Source organism: Myxine glutinosa, chromosome 2 (assembly GCF_964187855.1).
Source record: "Myxine glutinosa chromosome 2, kmMyxGlut1.1, whole genome shotgun sequence".
Lineage (NCBI taxonomy): Eukaryota > Metazoa > Chordata > Myxini > Myxiniformes > Myxinidae > Myxine > Myxine glutinosa.
This window is the reverse complement of record NC_136262.1, coordinates 176,608,806-176,627,927: the sequence shown is the minus strand read 5'-3', so window position 1 is coordinate 176,627,927 and position 19,122 is coordinate 176,608,806. Positions and strand designations below refer to the sequence as shown.

The window sequence follows — 19,122 nt, the reverse complement described above, 5'->3', positions numbered from 1 at the left end:
ACGTGGTCGAAACGTCGTTCGGGCACGGTGAAAGGTGCCAGCGGGGCCTGGGTGTGTCGGTGGACCTTGGCCCGTTGGCAGGCCGTGCAGGCGCTGGTCCAATCGCGGACGTCCCGACGAAGGCCGTGCCAGACGAAACGCGCCGACACCAGCTTCTGGGAAGCTTTCCGGCCCGGGTGGGAAAGGCCGTGGAGGGAGGCGAAGATGCGGCGTTGCCAGGTGACGGGCACGATGGGGCGAGGCTGGCCTTGGGAGACGTCGCAGAGCAGGACAGTGTCCGCGCAGGGGATGTCGGCCAGGCGGAGGCCCGTGTCCGCCGCCCGGAGGGCTTGCACCGTGGTGTCGGTGGTTTGGTCCGCCGCCATAAGCGCAAAATCCACGCCCAGGTGGACCGCGTTCGCGCTGGCCCGGGAAAGACAGACGGCCACGGCGTTGTTTTTGCCGGCGACGTGCCGGATGTCCGTGGTAAACTCCGACACGGCGGAGAGGTGGCGCTGTTGGCGGGCCGACCATGGCTCCGTGACCTTGGCCATGGCGTAAATCAACGGCTTGTGGTCGACGAACGCCGTGAAAGGTCGGCCCTCCAGGAGGTGGCGGAAATGGCGGACGGCCAGGTGTAGACCGAGGAGCTCCCGGTCAAACGTGCTGTATTTGAGCTCGTTCGGCCGGAGCTGCCGGCTGAAAAAAGCGAGTGGCTGCCAAACCCCGTTCACCCATTGCTCATGGACGGCGCCCACCGCGTAGTCGGAGGCATCCGTGGTGAGGGCGATGGGAGCGTTGAGCACCGGGTGAGCGAGCAGTGTTGCGTCGGCGAGGGCCCGCTTTGAGCTTTGGAAGGCCGCATCCATTGCTGCGGACCAGACGATGTCGTGCTTGGCCGGCTTGCCCCGGAGGGCTTCGTAGAGGGGCCGCATGAGGTGAGCAGCGCGGGGCACGAAGCGGTGATAAAAATTCACCATTCCCAGGAATTCCTGCAGGGCCTTTATGGTGCGGGGACGCGGGAACGTGGTGATGGCCTCGACCTTGGTTGGCAGCGGCACGGCCCCGTTCTTGGTGATGTGGTGGCCCAAAAAATCAACGGCCGTCGTGCCGAAGTGGCATTTGGCCGGGTTGACGATGAGGCCGTGCTCGCTGAGGTGCTCGAACAGTGTTCGGAGGTGGAGGAGGTGCTCGGCCCGGGACGTGCTGGCGACGAGGATGTCGTCCAGGTAAACGAAAAGGAACGGCAGGTCACGCAGCACGCCGTCCATCAAGCGCTGGAACGCCTGAGCCGCGTTCTTGAGACCAAACGGCATCCGCAAGAATTCGAATAAGCCGAACGGCGTGATGACTGCCGTTTTAGGGACGTCGGCCGCCCTGACAGGTACCTGGTGATATCCCCGTATGAGATCAATTTTCGAAAAAATGACCCGTCCCGCCAGACGGGTGGAGAAGTCTTGGATAGGCGGGATCGGGTACCTGTCGGGGGTGGTAGCGTCATTCAGACGGCGGTAGTCGCCACACGGGCGCCATCCACCCCCCGGCTTTGGCACGATGTGCAGTGGCGAGGCCCACGCGCTATCGGAGCGCCGCACGATGCCGAGGTGCTCCAACGCGTCGAATTCGGCCTTCGCTACGGCGAGCTTGGCTGGGTCGAGGCGGCGGGCCCTGGCGTAGACCGGCGGGCCCGTGGTTGGTATGTGGTGCTCGATCCCATGCCGTACTGCGACGGCCGAAAACGTCGGCCGCATGAGGGCCGGGAACTCCGTGAGCAGGCGAGCAAACTCGTTCGCCGCCGGGACGGTGCATGCCAGCTCGGTCGGCGCGGAGCTGCTCAATGTGCATACCAGGGAGCTGAAGGTTTCAGCGTTGATTAAACGACGCCGTTGTACGTCCACCAGCAGTCCGTGTGCGCAGAGGAAGTCGGCGCCTAGCAGAGCCACGGGCACGTTGGCGGTTACAAACGTCCAAGCAAAGCGTTGGCCGCCGAAGCAGAGGGTGACGTTGCGCGGGCCGAAGGTGCGGATAGTCGATCCGTTGGCCGCAACTAAGGAGGGGCCGCAAACCGCGGATTGCCTGTCCTGGTCAGAGGCGGGTATGACGCTCAGTTGGGCGCCGGTGTCGCACAGGAAGCGCCGTCCGGACGCTTTATCCGTGATGAACAGTAAGTTGCCCGTATGGCCGGCGCTCATGGCTGGTAATGAACGCCGGCCCGGCCGTTTCCCGGCCTGCCGAAGGTGCACGGGGGTCGGCATGTCCGGGCCTTTTGTCCGAACCTGGCATGATAGTAACACCACGCTTGGTCGGGTGGAGGTGGTCGGCACGGTAGAGCGGCCGCCAATTGCGTCGGCAGTTCAGCCGTCGACCGTGCCGGGTGCTCGGGCGCCATGGTTGTTGCGTCGGACGGCGGTGGGTCCCATGTCGCCGCTGCGATGCGCCGTCCTGCAGCGGAGATCTTGTCGGCTTCTCTGGCAAGGGCCCGGGGATCTGTGATCGTCGTGCTTGCCAGGGCGAGGCGTACCGGGTTAGGCAGCTGACGGAGGAACAGCTCCCGGAACAGGAATGCCGGAGAGTGCTCGCCGAGCAGTGAAAGCATGTAGTCCATTCGCTCGGAAGGGCGCGTGTCGCCGAGCTCAGGCAGTTCGAGCAGGCGCCGTGCGCGTTCCGCCGATGGGAGGGCGAAAGCATCGAGGAGAAGCTGCTTAATCGCGCCGTATTTGTCAGCGGCTGGCGGGCTTTCGAGGAGGCTCAGGGCGCGGGCTGCGGTAGCCGACTCGAGCGCAGCTACCACATGGTGGAAGCGGGTGTCGTCGGCCGTGATGCCTCGCAGGGCGAACAGGGACTCCGCCTGTGCGAACCAAACCGCAGCGTGAGCCTCCCAGAAGGTAGGCAGTTTAAGGGCGACTGCCGTGTCCATGTCGATAAGTCACCAATGAAGGAGCTGGGCCCACGTCGATCAGAAGAATGGACGCGACAAAAAGCTGGAATTCATCTGAGTTGCTTTATTGAAATCAAACACTCAGGCACTCTGAAAACCCGTTTATCGGTCAGCAATATATATCTATTAACCCAGGGGGTTTGCCCAGGCCCGGCGCCAGGGGGCGTGGCCCAGCGTCCTGGCTGCGGCCTGGCATGTTGAGGGCGAGCCTGCCCGGGCGTCCCGACCGAGGCCTGGCAAGTTGAGCGCGGGCCTGCCCGGGCGTCCTGGACGAGCCCGGCATGGTGATCGCTCCGCGTCCTTGATAGGTGCAAGGCGATTGTGAAACCCTAGCGGCAGCCGCTACAACATCATCGTTTGGAGCGTCGATGTTGAATGGTTTGATAAACAAGCCGAGAATGAAGGATTTGTCCATTCAAAGAATCTAAAACCTGATGACCGATAGGTTCAATTTCCCAATTTCCATGCCATTCCAAGTTTTTTTGTGAAGAGGGAAGTCCGAACATGATTCTACACTTTATTCAGATTCTGATGAGTTCCAGTGTGAACCTAGGTAGTCCTCAAGGTAAGTGTATGATGGTCTGCACGTTTATAAAACAGGAAACATCCATACATTCGATTCACGGCCTCTCGAGCCCTTGGATTCCCTTCTGTACCTGGCGATGTGCCATTCAATCGTGGAGACAAACTTTCAATTTGAACTTCATTCTCAGCTCCTCCCACTGCACTCAGCTCCTCCCACTGCACTCAGCTCCACCCACTCCCCTCAGCTCCTCCCACTCCCCTCAGCTCCTCCCACTCCCCTCAGCTCCTCCCACTCCCCTCAGTTCCACCCACTCCCCTCAGTTCCACCCACTCCCCTCAGTTCCACCCACTCCCCTCAGTTCCACCCACTCCCCTCAGTTCCACCCACTCCCCTCAGTTCCACCCACTCCCCTCAGTTCCACCCACTCCCCTCAGTTCCACCCACTCCCCTCAGTTCCACCCACTCCCCTCAGTTCCACCCACTCCCCTCAGTTCCACCCACTCCCCTCAGTTCCACCCACTCCCCTCAGTTCCACCCACTCCCCTCAGTTCCACCCACTCCCCTCAGTTCCACCCACTCCCCTCAGTTCCACCCACTCCCCTCAGTTCCACCCACTCCCCTCAGTTCCACCCACTCCCCTCAGTTCCACCCACTCCCCTCAGTTCCACCCACTCCCCTCAGTTCCACCCACTCCCCTCAGTTCCACCCACTCCCCTCAGTTCCACCCACTCCCCTCAGTTCCACCCACTCCCCTCAGTTCCACCCACTCCCCTCAGTTCCACCCACTCCCCTCAGTTCCACCCACTCCCCTCAGTTCCACCCACTCCCCTCAGTTCCACCCACTCCCCTCAGTTCCACCCACTCCCCTCAGTTCCACCCACTCCCCTCAGTTCCACCCACTCCCCTCAGTTCCACCCACTCCCCTCAGTTCCACCCACTCCCCTCAGTTCCACCCACTCCCCTCAGTTCCACCCACTCCCCTCAGTTCCACCCACTCCCCTCAGTTCCACCCACTCCCCTCAGTTCCACCCACTCCCCTCAGTTCCACCCACTCCCCTCAGTTCCACCCACTCCCCTCAGTTCCACCCACTCCCCTCAGTTCCACCCACTCCCCTCAGTTCCACCCACTCCCCTCAGTTCCACCCACTCCCCTCAGTTCCACCCACTCCCCTCAGTTCCACCCACTCCCCTCAGTTCCACCCACTCCCCTCAGTTCCACCCACTCCCCTCAGTTCCACCCACTCCCCTCAGTTCCACCCACTCCCCTCAGTTCCACCCACTCCCCTCAGTTCCACCCACTCCCCTCAGTTCCACCCACTCCCCTCAGTTCCACCCACTCCCCTCAGTTCCACCCACTCCCCTCAGTTCCACCCACTCCCCTCAGTTCCACCCACTCCCCTCAGTTCCACCCACTCCCCTCAGTTCCACCCACTCCCCTCAGTTCCACCCACTCCCCTCAGTTCCACCCACTCCCCTCAGTTCCACCCACTCCCCTCAGTTCCACCCACTCCCCTCAGTTCCACCCACTCCCCTCAGTTCCACCCACTCCCCTCAGTTCCACCCACTCCCCTCAGTTCCACCCACTCCCCTCAGTTCCACCCACTCCCCTCAGTTCCACCCACTCCCCTCAGTTCCACCCACTCCCCTCAGTTCCACCCACTCCCCTCAGTTCCACCCACTCCCCTCAGTTCCACCCACTCCCCTCAGTTCCACCCACTCCCCTCAGTTCCACCCACTCCCCTCAGTTCCACCCACTCCCCTCAGTTCCACCCACTCCCCTCAGTTCCACCCACTCCTCTCAGTACCACCCACTCCTCTCAGTACCACCCACTCCTCTCAGTACCACCCACTCCTCTCAGTACCACCCACTCCTCTCAGTACCACCCACTCCTCTCAGTACCACCCACTCCTCTCAGTACCACCCACTCCTCTCAGTACCACCCACTCCTCTCAGTACCACCCACTCCTCTCAGTACCACCCACTCCCCTCAGTACCACTGCCCTCACCTACTCTCCTCAGTACCACCCACTCCCCTCAGTTCCATGCACTCCCCTCACTGTTATGACCTAGCCCTTGTGTGAAGGGCTCGGGGTACTACCTATTGCTCCGGAGATCCTAATCGATGTGCTCGGGAGACCAATACGTGCCGTATGAGCAATCAGAAGTGACCGAGCGAAGCTACCATCCAAATGCTGACGCAATTTTTTACACCCCCCCAATCTTCAACACACAGTATGCCAATTCAGAAATGCAATGCAAATTCAAAACAGGGGAATAAATGCAAATACTTTACTCAAAATCAAGAAAAAACATAGGGTGCAACACAAAGTAAAAGATAAATCATAGGGAAAAGAAATCCCACTGATATGCAGCAGCAAAGATCAAGTACTTAAAGGACAGAGACAGGCGCCAAGACAAAACAGGCCAATTAAACGACCCACCCAGTATCCCTAGCTAATCCCAAAGGGGAGGGAGAGGGTAGCAAAATAACAAAGAATTATTCGCCAGGATATAAAGGAAATAAAAGGCAAAAAATAAAACTGGGAGGGGACGAGGGGAATTCAGGCCTGTTTCAGATGGCGTCCTGGCTGCCTCGCCCCAGCCACGTGTCCCGAGGGTGGAGCCTCCCCTGCACTCTTCTCTTTGTCAGTGGGTGTCCCCAAACTCCACGAACGACTTGCCCAGAGCAGTTCCTGCAATACCATGAAGCCACACGTGGCCTCCCGCCGGCTCTGACGAAACTTGATGAGGAGCAACAGTTTCTGGCTTCCTCTCCCACTTCCACCGAGAAAAGCCTGCTCCACCCAAATCTCTCCTGCACCGACTGTCCCTCCAACAGGCAGCCGTCAGAGAGATTAATCAAAGCCTCAAAAAGCCCACACAGGCCGGGTTTCTCATCAAAACTTGGACCACGCGTCCTGCGTTCGGTTTTCGCCTTTCTCCACCAATCCGACCCCTCTTCTTCTTCCTCCATCTCCTCTTCTTTCTTTCTTCGCAAAGGTTCGTTCTCTATTCAATTATGTAGAGCTCTGGTGGGAGGGAGAAAGTCGATAAGGAAGATCTTTGTTTTTCTTTTAACAAAATAATAAAAATAAAGTCGATAGGGGAGGAAGAAAGAAAAGGGCAAAATCTGGTTTCACAGCCAGCCCGGATTTTCACATAAGGTACACCCCAACTATCACAGCTTCTAAAAATTGCAAGCCCAGCCCCATGAGTGTACCATCCTTAAACAATCCACCCCACGAGTGTAACACTGCTCCCATCCTTTTTCCAGAGCTGTCCCGGCTCGACTATATAATCTAATCTAAGCAAATGCGGGTTCTCTACTCTACACCCCTGTTTAGTCCGATAACACATAACATATACTTACACAAAATTCAAAACATAGGGAGCATGGTCCTCCATCACAATAGAGTTGCATGGCACAGACAAAAATAATAATAATAATAATAATAATAATAATAATAATAAACAACAACAACAATAATAATAAAACAACTGTTGCGTCCTGATGGTTTACAGGATTCAAGCGACAGCAAGCAAGGTAACCAACTTGCATCCCTCCCTCTCTCTTCCAAGCTTGAGGCGAAGATGGGGAACGCCACGCAGAATATTGCCAGTAGCTTTCGCCGAATCTCGGGGAGGGAAGTGCGGAACAAGGACAACAACCCCTCCTGATAGAACTATCCCCGCATCCTCTCAAGTCAAGTCATAGTCGCGGAGATAAGCTTGACGCTGAATATTGCGTTTTCCCCAACTTCCTTTGGCCGAGTCGTACCCACTCAGGGATGGAGTCCCCATTATATTCCCTCACCCTGTTCCGGTGGAGGACGCGTGGCGCAACTCGCTGTCCTTGCCGCACGCGATAAATGACGTCATTTTCTTGCTTCATCACTAGACACGAACCCTGCCAACGATCGGCAAACTTACGACAGAGCCCTCTCCGCCGCCTCATGTTGCTCACCTACACCAGGTCTCCTCCTTAAACTGCTCTCCCCGGGCTTGTGTGTCGTACCTAGTTTTCATGCGCTGTCCGGAGCGCTGCAACCTGTCCCGAGCAAACTGATGCACCTGTTCAATATCACGTTGTAGGCCTTCGACATAGTGGGGCCAGGTCTGGACGTGTTGATCGGGTGGTCCTCCATAAATCAAATCTGGGGGGAGTCTTAGTTCTCGACCATACATCAGGAGTGCGGGTGTGCAACCGGTGGCTTCGCTCACCGCCGTTCTGCATGATAGTAAAATCAGCAGTAACCCCTCATCCCAGTCGGTGTGAGTATCATTCACATACATTGCCAGCTGTGTACCGAGAGTTCGATAGAAACGTTCTACCATGCCGTCGGATTGAGGATGGTAAGGAGTGGTTTGAGATTTCCATATACCTAGAAGATCGCACATTGCTCGAAAAACCTCAGATTCAAAATTGCTTCCCTGATCTGAATGTAGCTCAGAAGGGATGCCGTACTGGGTGAAGAAACCGCCTACAAGTGCCCGCGCAACTGTATTCGCATCTATACTTGCCAATGCATAATCCTCGGGCCACTTCGTAAAGTAGTCCATAGCGACTAGGATGTACCGGTTTCCCCGGGCGGTTTCTGGAAAAGGTCCTGTAATATCCACGGCCACTCTCTCCAGGGGTGCACCCACTTGGTATAATTGCAACGGGGCGAATTCTTTCCTCGGGGGGCCATTCTTAGCAGAACACTTATCACAGTTGCGACACCAGGCCGCCACGTCTCTTTAGCAATGGATCCAATAAAAAAAAATTCCGGATCTCTTTAGTGTTTTATTTCCCTCAAAGTGGCCCATTGCCTTTGGTCCGTGATAGTGCCCCAATATTTCAGACTTCTTCCGCTGTGTTGTTACCAGTAACCACACATACTTGTCCGTGGCGGCCACCGACCACCTCTGGTAAAATACTCCATCACCTAAGCTGAGACTGTCCCATTGTCCCCAGTACACTTTCAAGTCTGGCGTAAGAGTTGCTACCTCTTCCCAGTCCGGTCGTCGGTTCGCCTCCATCCAGGTAATGACCATGTTCAAGTCAGAGTCTTCTCGTTATGCCACACCAAAGTCTGTCAGCAAATCATTATCACTCTCTGTGGGTTGCACACTTCCACGCATTACACACACATGATCATTCTGGTTGTTCTCCTCCTCCTCCTCCTCCTCCCTCTCGTCCTTTCTTTCACAATAGCGGCAACCTGCTCAATGCACGGTCTTCTAGACAAGGCATCGGCGTTGGCGTGGAGCCGAACCGGGCAATGCACAATGTTGAAATCAAAAGCCTGTAACTTTTCTAACCAGCGGGCCACCTGACCCTCCGGCGACTTGAAGTTCATTAGCCATCTTAGAGACGCATGGTCTGTGCGAAGCTCAAATTTTTTTTGCCGAGGAGGTACGGTCGGAAGTGATCAACCGCGGTCAACAATGCCAGCAACTCTTTTCGCGTCACACAATAGTTCCTTTCTGGTTTAGACAAAGCCCTGCTGAAGTAGGAGATTACCCTCTCTGTGCCCCCCTCCTCTTGGGAAAGTTCTGCGCCCAGGCCCAAGTGGCTCGCGTCTGTATCCAGGATAAATTCTCCCTCACTTTCAGGGAATGCCAGTATGGGGCTCTCCGTCAATGTATCCTTTAGGGCTCTAAACGCATCCTCACAGTCATTGGCCCAGACAAACTTGGTGTTTTTCTTTTCTGTCAACCTGTGTAGGGGTCGTGCGATGTCTGCAAAGCCTTTTATAAATCGTCGGTAGTACGAGCATAACCCAAGAAAGGCCCGTACCTGCCGAACATTCGTGGGAGTAGGCCAATCTTGCACTGCTGAGATTTTGTCCGGGTTGGTCGACACACCCTCTCGACCGATAATGTGTCCCAGGTAGGCGACTCTCACCCGAAATAGTTGGCACTTCCCGGGGTTCAATGTTAACCCCGCCTCCCGAAAGCATGAAAAAAAACTTGTTCCAGTTGGGAAATAGCAAGGTCAAATGCTGATGAATGGACTAGAACGTCATCCAGATAGATGAGACAGGATTTCCAATGCCACCCTTCCAAAACTCTGTCCATAAGCCTTTCAAATGTGGCGGGAGCATTGCACAGACCAAATGGCAAAACCTTGAATTGCCATAGACCTGTTCCCACTGAAAATGCGGTCTTTTCACGACTGGCTGGGTCGACTTCAACCTGCCAGTAGCCACTCTTTAGGTCCAAAGTGCTATACCACTTCGGTCCAGCTAACGCATCAAAAGTCTCATCGATTCGAGGAAGTGGATATGAATCCTTTCTGGTCACATCCTTCAATTTCCTGTAATCCACGCAAAATCGAACTGTCCCATCCTTCTTCCGCACCAGGACCACTGGTGATGCCCATGCTCCATCAGAGGGTTCAATTACATCCCCGGCATACATTGTGGCAATTTCCTCCTCAGCAGTTTTCCTTTTTCCAAATGGTAGCTGTCTTGGCGGTTGCTTAATCGGTCTTGCCGCCCCCGTCTCAATCCGAAGGTTTACCATTTTCGTGCGGCCCATCTTCTTACCCGCTAGCATGAACAAGTCTCGGTTACAGGCAAATAACCAGTGGACTTGTTTGGCTTGATCCTCACCGAGTCCTGCAATACTGCGTTGTTCCAGATCTGCGAGTTCTTCAGGCCACTCACCATCGTCGCGCCCTGTGGGATCCTCTACTCCGGACCTCCCATTACACTCTACCACCTCTATCCCCGACATCCAGATCGCTAGCTGGGTGCCTGTTCTCACAACCCTTGGCTGATCGGTGGCATTTAGCACCTGTACTGGTACCCGTGTTCCTTCGGACCCTGCTAACGTTCGTGCTACTGTGATTCCGTAAGTCATTGGCTCTTCCATCGGTTCCACTGGTCCCAGCGGGGACGATTCACACCTGATGACAGCTCGCTCAGCGATGATCAGGATTTCTGAGTTTGGTGGTACAGTCACAGACACAGGCGCAATTACACTTGCATCCTTTGGATCTTTTTCTCTCTGCTCCTCAAATAGAACTATGTCCTTTCCAATCTTCAAGCACATCCGATCAAAATCCAACTGGCAACCGTTCTCGGCCAGGAAATCCAGTCCAATCAAGCAAGGGTCACAGAGCTTCGCCACCCACACTTTTGTGTTATACTCCATCCCAGCCAACCACAAGTTGAGGACTCCACTCCCGAGTATTGGCACTGTCTCCCCATTGGCCAATTTCAGATGATACCCTGCTCCAGGGTCGAGTGGTTTCCATCCCTTTGTTGTGCGTCGCAAAATGTCGGGATGCACAACGGTAGCATTCGCCCCCGTATCCACAATTGCTCGAATCTGTTTCCCCTCTACTGTACAAGAAACTGCGACATTCTGCAGCTGTACCCCAACTCCACTCAACCCAAGCACCATGACTGAGGCTTCCCCATTCACAGCCGGCTGTCGCCCCACACGACCGGCTACGTCCGGTTTCCCGAATGGCTAGCTCCATCTCGTCTTGGGGCCTCTGATCTCCCTTCTGCGATACGGCTGAACGCTCCCCCCCCCCCCCCCCTATCGGAGCAACTGCCAGGGCTGTTTCATTTATATCCCGTCTCGGTCCCCTTCCTCCTGTGAACTCGTTGACGTCCGTTCCGCATACACTCCGACTGCAAGTGGCCCAGTATTCCGCACCCCCAGCATGTGGGGTCCCTTCCCCAGGAATCAGAAAACACCCTGTTTCCTCGTGGTCCCCCCCCAAGGTTGCTTCCCTAAGGTCCCAAAACCCTGCTGTATCACCTCACGAAGCCTCTGCACATCCTGTTTGGTGGCGTAACCTTCTCCCCTTTCAATACCATCAGCCGGTCCTTCATACCGCTTGGGAGTCTCCACCTCTTCGGTTCCTAGGTGATGTGCCCGACGAATTACTGCCCGTTGCGTATGGGGCGACCGCTGTGTTTGAATGATCCGCAATTCAGAAGCAACCTCCGCTGCCTGATACAGACCCTGAGGCCGTTGTAGACGAACTTGTGATTGCAATTCCCCACCTATGGCTGCTATGAAATACTCACGAGCCACATTTTCAAATCCCGGTCCCTTCACCTCCGGGTAAACCAGCTTTACTAAGCATTCAATATCACCCGCCAGATTCTGGAACGTCTCTGGGGGTTGCCACTTCCGCTGCATGAGCTGTACCCCTGCCAACTCAACCTGATGTGCTGTCCCGAAACGTCTGGTGAGGCATTTTACCACTTCATCATAGCCCAGTGGGTCTTCTAGCCGGCCATTCAGTATCCCCAATGCCCTTCCTCTCAATGACGCTACCAGCATAGCCACCTTTTGACTAACTGTCCAACTGTTCAACCTGGCAACGCACTCAAATTGTGCTAAATATGCCTCTAAGTTTTCTTCCCCATTAAAAGGGCCACATGCAATGTCTCGACTGCATGCGATACCCGCCATCGTCCCCATGGTAACGGAAGCGTTAAGCCTGCTTACCCCCACAGCAGATTTGGAGGCATCCCCGGGTTGTGGTATGTCCCCCATACACCACGTATTCTGTTCTTTAATTTTATCTGTCCTAATCCCTTCCAGCTTCCTCTCCATTATTACTTGGAAACGTGTTTCCATTTCTTCCTTAAGTCCAGTGATCTGTCCTTTCATATTTTTGGCCTCAGCCCTCTGAGCATCAATCTTCTCAGTCATTTCAGCTCTTTCAGCATCCCTTTTCTCAGTTTGCACCCCCAGTATGGCCATAATGGAACTCAACTGCAGGCCGATGTCCCTCGGCATGGGCGACACCAAGTTGCTGTCACTGCCTGCTCCTGGGCTACTATGATTGAATGGGCAGCCGGGAGAATTTTTTTCAGTACCCTCCAGCTGGCTGGACTCAGTAACCCTTTCCCCAGATGCAACTGCCCCATCTAAAAACCCACTTCCATCCACCCCTGGGTTAAGGGCAAAATTTATTTTCCTCTTTGGCAAAGCTTCCTGCATTGTTTTCACCATTTCCTCAAAATGAACTTCTGACTTGTCCATATCAATACCCTCCTCCTTTCTCATTGCCTCCCTAAGACGATCTACCAACACACATTTTAAACCACTGACGTCAAGATCACGTTTTCTCAGCTCTGACCTAAGATCGCTGACACGCCAATCAGCGAGTTATTTACCTTTTACAGACACGACCACCTCGGCATTTGCCATTCCGACACTCATTTTCTAATTTGGGCTAGGATCCCACTCCTGACACCACTTGTTACGACCTAGCCCTTGTGTGAAGGGCTCGGGGTACTGCCTATTGCTCCGGAGATCCTAATCGATGTGCTCGGGAGACAAATACGTTCCCTGTGGGCGGGTCGCGCCGTATGAGCAATCAGAAGTGACCGAGCGAATCTACCATCCAAATGCTGACGCAATTTTTTACACCCCCCCAATCTTCAACACACAGTATGCCAATTCAGAAATGCAATGCAAATTCAAAACAAGGGAATAAATGCAAATACTTTTCTCAAAATCAAGAAAAAACACAGGGTGCAACACCAAGGAAAAGATAAATCATAAGGAAAAGAAAATCCCGCTGATAAGCAGCAGCAAAGATCAAGTACTTAAAGGACAGAGACAGGTGCCAAGACAAAACAGACAAGACAAGTAAACGACCCACCCAGTATCCCTAGCTAATCCCAAAGGGGAGGGAGAGAGTAGCAAAATAACAAAGAAATATTCGCCAGGATATAAAGGAAATAAAAGGTAAAAATAAAACTGGGAGGGGAGCACGGGGAGGAGGGGAATTCAGGCCTGTTTCAGATGGCGTCCTGGCTGCCTCGCCCCAGCCACGTGTCCCGAGGGTGGCGCCTCCCCTCCACTCTTCTCTTTCTCAGTGGGTGTCCCCAAACTCCACGAACGACCTGCCCAGAGCAGTTTCTGCAAGACCATGAAGCCGCATGTGGCCTCCCGCCGGCTCTGACGAAACTTGATGAGGAGCAAAGGTTTCTGGCTTCCTCTCCCACTTGCACTTCCTCACGATTGATCCCACGTGCACCGAAAAAAGCCTCCTCCACCCAAATCTCTCCTGCACAGACTGTCCCTCCAACAAGCAGCCCTCAGAGAGATTAATCATAAATCCTCAAAAAGCTCACACAGGCCGAGTTTCTCATCAAAACCTGGACCACGCGTCCTGCGTTCGGTTTTGCGTCTTTCTCCACCGATCCGACGCCCTCTTCTTCTTCCTCCATCTCCTCTTCTTTCTTTCTTCCCAAAGGTTCTCTCTCTATTCAATTATGTAGAGCTCCGGTGGGAGGGAGAAAGGCGATAAGGAAGATCTTTGTTTTTCTTTTAACAAAAGAATAAAAAATAAAGTCGATAGGGGAGAAAGAAAGAAAAGAGCAAAATCTGGTTTCACAGCCGGCCCGGAATTTCACATAAGGTACACCCCAACTATCACAGCTTCTAAAAATTGCAGGCCCAGCCCCATGAGTGTACCATCCTTAAACAATCCACCCCGCGAGTGTAACATCACCCACTCTCCTCAGTACCATCCACTCCCCTCATTTCCACACACCACTCATTTTTTCCCACTCTCCTCAGTACCACCCACTCCCCTCAGTACCACCCACTCTCCTCAGAACCACACACTCCCCTCAGTACCATCCACTCCCCCCACCCACTCCCCTCAGTTCCATCCACTTCACGAAGTTTTTCGCACTCTCCTCAGTACCACCCACTCCACTCAGTCCCACACACTCCACTCAGTTTTTCCCACTCTCCTCAGTACCACCCACCCCCTCAGTACCACCCACTCTCCTCAGTACCACCCACTCCCCTCAGTACCATCCACTCTCCCCACCCACTCCCCTCAGTTCCATCCACTTCACTAAGTTTTTCCCACTCTCTTCAGTACCATCCCCTCACCCACTCCCCTCAGTTTCTAACACTCTCCCCTCAGTTTTTTTACCACTCTCTTCAGTACCACCCACTCCCCTCACCCACTCCACTCAGTCCCACACACTCCACTCAGTTTTTCCCACTCTCCTCAGTACCACCCACTCCCCTCAGTACCACCCACTCTCCTCAGTACCACCCACTCCCCTCAGTACCATCCACTCTCCCCACCCACTCCCCTCAGTTCCATCCACTTCACTAAGTTTTTCCCACTCTCTTCAGTACCATCCCCTCAGTTTCTAACACTCTCCCCTCAGTTTTTTTACCACTCTCTTCAGTACCACCCACTCCCCCCGACCACTCCTCTCAGTTTTTCCCACTCTCCTCAGTACCACCCACTCCCCTCAGTACCACCCACTCTCCTCAGTACCACCCACTCCGCTCAGTACCATCCACTCTCCCCACCCACTCCCCTCACTTCCATCCACTTCACTAAGTTTTTCCCACTCTCCTCAGTACCATCCCCCCACCCACTCCCCTCAGTTTCTAACACTCTCCCCTCAGTTTTTTTACCACTCTCTTCAGTACCACCCACTCCCATCAGCTACTCTCACTCCAACCCAGTTCATCACACTCTCCTCACAGTTTTTCCTTCTCCCCTCAGTTCTGCCCACTCTCCTCAACCCTCCCACTCCCATCAGTTCCTCCCACTGTCCCCTCAGCGTATCCCACTCGCCTCAGCTCCTTCCACTCCATTCAGCTCCTCCCACTCCATTCAGCGCCTTCCACTCCATTCAGCTCCTCCCACTCCATTCAGCTTCTCCCACTCCATTCAGCTCCTCCCACTCCCCTCAGCTCCTCCTGCTGATGTCATGGTGATGAATGTCATGACGTCATGGTGAGAAAGTCCCAGTTGCATGTTTTGATAAATTAAGCGATAAGGTGAAAGTTAAAACTACTAATGGGGGAAAACTACACCACAGAAGAAAACCACAATTGGGGGAGATCGACCATGGATGGGGAGGAGGGGAAACAACTACGGGGGCTGGAAATAATTATGCAAGTGGGATAAGGTACAACCATAGAAGCTGTGGGTTAGGGAAACAAGCAGGGGGGAACAAGCAATCATGGGGGAGATGGGGGGGGGGGGGGAAACAACTATGGGAGGGGGGACTACCACAGGGTAACTACGTAAGGGGGTGAGGGTGAAGCTAGGAAAGCGGCGTGATGGACAATCTAGGAAGGAGGGTGAGGGTCAGGGACAACTAGGAGGCGATGGGGGTTAGGGACAGATTTGAGGAGGTGGGGGTTAGGGACAGCTAGGAGGCGGTGGGGGTTAGGGAAGATTTGAGGAGGTGGGGGTTAGGGACAGCTAGGAGGCGGTGGGGGTTAGGGACAGCTAGGAGGGGGTGGGGGTTAGGGACAGCTTGGAGGTGGTGGGGGTTAGGGACAGCTAGGAGGGGGTGGGGGATAGGGACAGCTAGGAGGAGGTGGGAGTTAGGGACAGCTAGGAGGGGTGGGGGTTAGCTACAGCTAGGAGGGGGTGGGGGTTAGGGACAGATTTGAGGAGGTGGGGGTTAGGGACAGCTAGGAGGTGGTGGGGGTTAGGGACAGCTAGGAGGGGGTGGGGGTTAGGGACAGCTAGGATGTGGTGGGGGTTAGGGACAGCTAGGAGGGGTGGGGGTTAGCTACAGCTAGGAGGGGGTGGGGGTTAGGGACAGATTTGAGGAGGTGGGGGTTAGGGACAGCTAGGAGGTGGTGGGGGTTAGGGACAGCTAGGAGGGGGTGGGGGTTAGGGACAGCTAGGATGTGGTGGGGGTTAGGGACAGCTAGGAGGGGGTGGGGGTTAGGGACAGCTATGAGGGGGTAGGGCATAGGGACAGCTAGGAGGGGGTGGGGGTTAGGGACAGCTAGGAGGGGTGGGGGTTAGGCACAGCTAGGAGGAGTGGGGTTTAGGGACAGCTAGGAGGGGTGGGGGTTAGGGTCAGCTCGAAGGGGTTGGGGGTTAGGGACAGCTAGGAGGGGGTGGGGGTTACGGACAGCTAGGAGGCGTTGGGGGTTAGGGACAGCTAGGAGTGGGTGGGGGTTAGGGACAGCTAGGAGGTGGTGGGGGTTAGGGACCGCAAGGAGGAGGTGGGGGTTAGGGACAGCTAGGAGGGGGTAGGGGTTAGGGACAGCTAGGAGGTGGTGGGGGTTAGGGACAGCTAGGAGGGGTGGGGGTTAGGGACAGCTAGGAGGGGTGGGGGTTAGGGACAGCTAGGAGGGGTGGGGGTTAGGGACAGCTAGGAGGGGGTGGGGGTTAGTGACAGCTAGGAGGGGGTGGGGGTTAGTGACAGCTAGAAGGGGTTGGGGGTTAGGGACAGCTAGGAGGTGTTGGGGGTTAGGGACAGCTAGGAGGGGTGGGGTTAGGGACAGCTAGGAGGGGGTGGGGTTTAGGGACAGCTAGGTGGTGATGGGGGTTAGGGACAGCTAGGAGGGGGTGGGGGTTAGGGATGTGGAGGTGAAGTACTAGCCGACACCGATCTTGGTAAGATGCACCTGGTGTGATCCACAACATGGTTCATTTTAACAATAAATATTATTTTAAATGATTTTCCCAACAAAATGTCAAATCGCTTATTTATCCTGTTTAACTGGTTCGAGCACCTGGGATTATCTGTCTGCGACATCACGGAGGTGACAAACGACGTTGCAAGTCCCGTGTTTGGACTCACCCGATCTCGGTAGTTTGGTGCGACGACCTTTGCTCCGGGTCTCCCTCGGTGTCGCCATCGGGATTAAGATCTCTATAAGCAAAGTGAAAGTTCAAAGTTGAATTTACATGCTCGGCAATCCCCCATTAAAACACAAACAACAACAATCGTTCCCATAGCAACTGATTACATCACAAAGCAACAAAACGAAAACGACACATTGCGATTCTGGAGTAATGGGAGCAAAATCGAAATCATTACGTTTGTTGTTTTTGTGTAATATATAAATAATACTTATAATATAGCGATGATAATTATATAACCATAATTGCAATAGTCAATTGAATTTTTTACCTTTTCACAGATGATGTGAGAATCTCTCAGCCGGTAGGAATTAATTGGATTCAAAATGAGTTTGATGGACCCACGTGGAGAAGTCTTGCCAGGATCAGCGTTTAACCGTTTGCGCAATTCCTGGGAACTATTGTTTTGGAGTCGCGAACCTCAGGCTTCTTCTTCCTCAGTTTGAAGACGTCGCGTGCATCGTGGACCCAGAATAACTAATTTAAAGTGACAACCAGGATTGTTTATTTATTTGAACCTGGGACGCCAGTCGAGTGAGTCACGGGTTCAGAAGGGACAGCACGACTACTTCCCCTCTGAGATGTTTAGCCTGGGTTCGAATCCCGACCCAACTATGAACCGTCGTCCCGGTTTTTTACAGGCAGGATAATCCATCAGTGTGTGTGCTGTTCCTCGGATGGACGTTAAGCCGGGCGTTCCATGTACCTGCATTAGTTGCTGGACGTTAAATATCCCACGGTGTCCCTCGCGAAGAGTCGGCGAGTTATCGCCGGCACTTTGGCCAAATTACAAATTCCTGCCTCGACTGCAGGTAGCAAGTTGTCTGGTCGACTCCTCTTTGAGGTTCCTTAACACAGGTTACGCTGACTTATCCTGAGTGTGCTTCGTGTCTGGGTAACAGGTTCGACATTTCAAATTGGATTAGGTGGATCACATTGTTCTTGATTGCGTCAATCACAACTACGACTACTACTACTACCACCACCACTACTACTACTAATACTACTACCACTACTACTACTAATACTACTACCACTACGACTACAACGACCACTACTATTACTACCACCATTACCACTACAACTACTACCCCCACCACCATCACTACTACTATCATCACCACTACTACAACAACCACGACTACTAACACCACCACCACCACTACTACTACCACCACTACTACTACTACTACTACTAATACTACTACGACTACAACGACCAATACTATTACTACAACTACTACCCCCTCCACCATCACTACAACTATCACCACCACTACTATAACCACCACGACGACTAACACCACCACCACCACTACTACTACCACTACTATTACTACTGCTAGTACTACTACTAGCCTACTACTACCACCACTACGACTACTACTAATACTACTACCACTACTACTACTACTATTGCCACTACGACTACCACGACCACTACTATTACTATCACCATTACCACCACTACTACTACTACCACTACTACCCCCACTACCATCACTACTACTGCTACTACTACTACTACTACAACCTCCACTACCATTACCACCACGATTTATACTACTACCACTACTGCTACCATTACTACTACTACTACCACCACCACTACTACTACTACCACTACTACCATCACTACTACTACCACTACTACCCCCATTACCATCACTACTACTACCACTACTACCCCCACTACCATCGCTACTACTGCTACTTCTACTTCTACAACCTCCACTACCATTACCACCACGATTTATACTACTACCACTACTACTACCATTACTACTACTACTACCACCACCACTACTACTACTACTTCTTTTTTCACCTTCATGTGGGATCAGCCGAAGGGAAAGTTGTTCATGAACGGCCTGACCAAACACGATGGTGCGGTTAATAAATAATTACAATGAGTGTAACGAATTACATGATGTAACCATTACGATCCGCTTCGAAATGTGCAAGACCCTCCCGGGACAACACAACAACGTGCGTACATAATAAATAGATCACGTTGTAGCTGCAGCACGTAGAACATAATAAACGTAGCTGAACGCTTT

General features: G+C 53.7%; 1 protein-coding gene across 1 annotated transcript in view; it reads right to left on the bottom strand.

Moving 5' to 3' along the window:
• LOC137415529 (E3 ubiquitin-protein ligase DCST1-like) overlaps positions 1–17,360 on the bottom strand; it is a 147,792-nt gene extending 130,432 nt beyond the window's left edge. Inside the window, exons 1-2 of the mRNA XM_078772676.1 lie at positions 17,334–17,360; positions 17,001–17,072 (exon numbers count right to left, since the gene is read on the bottom strand). Coding sequence (XP_078628802.1) covers positions 17,001–17,058 — 58 coding nt within the window. The 5' untranslated portion in view covers positions 17,059–17,072; positions 17,334–17,360. The remainder of the gene's footprint in view (positions 1–17,000; positions 17,073–17,333) is intronic.
• Positions 17,361–19,122: the final 1,762 nt, after the last annotated feature.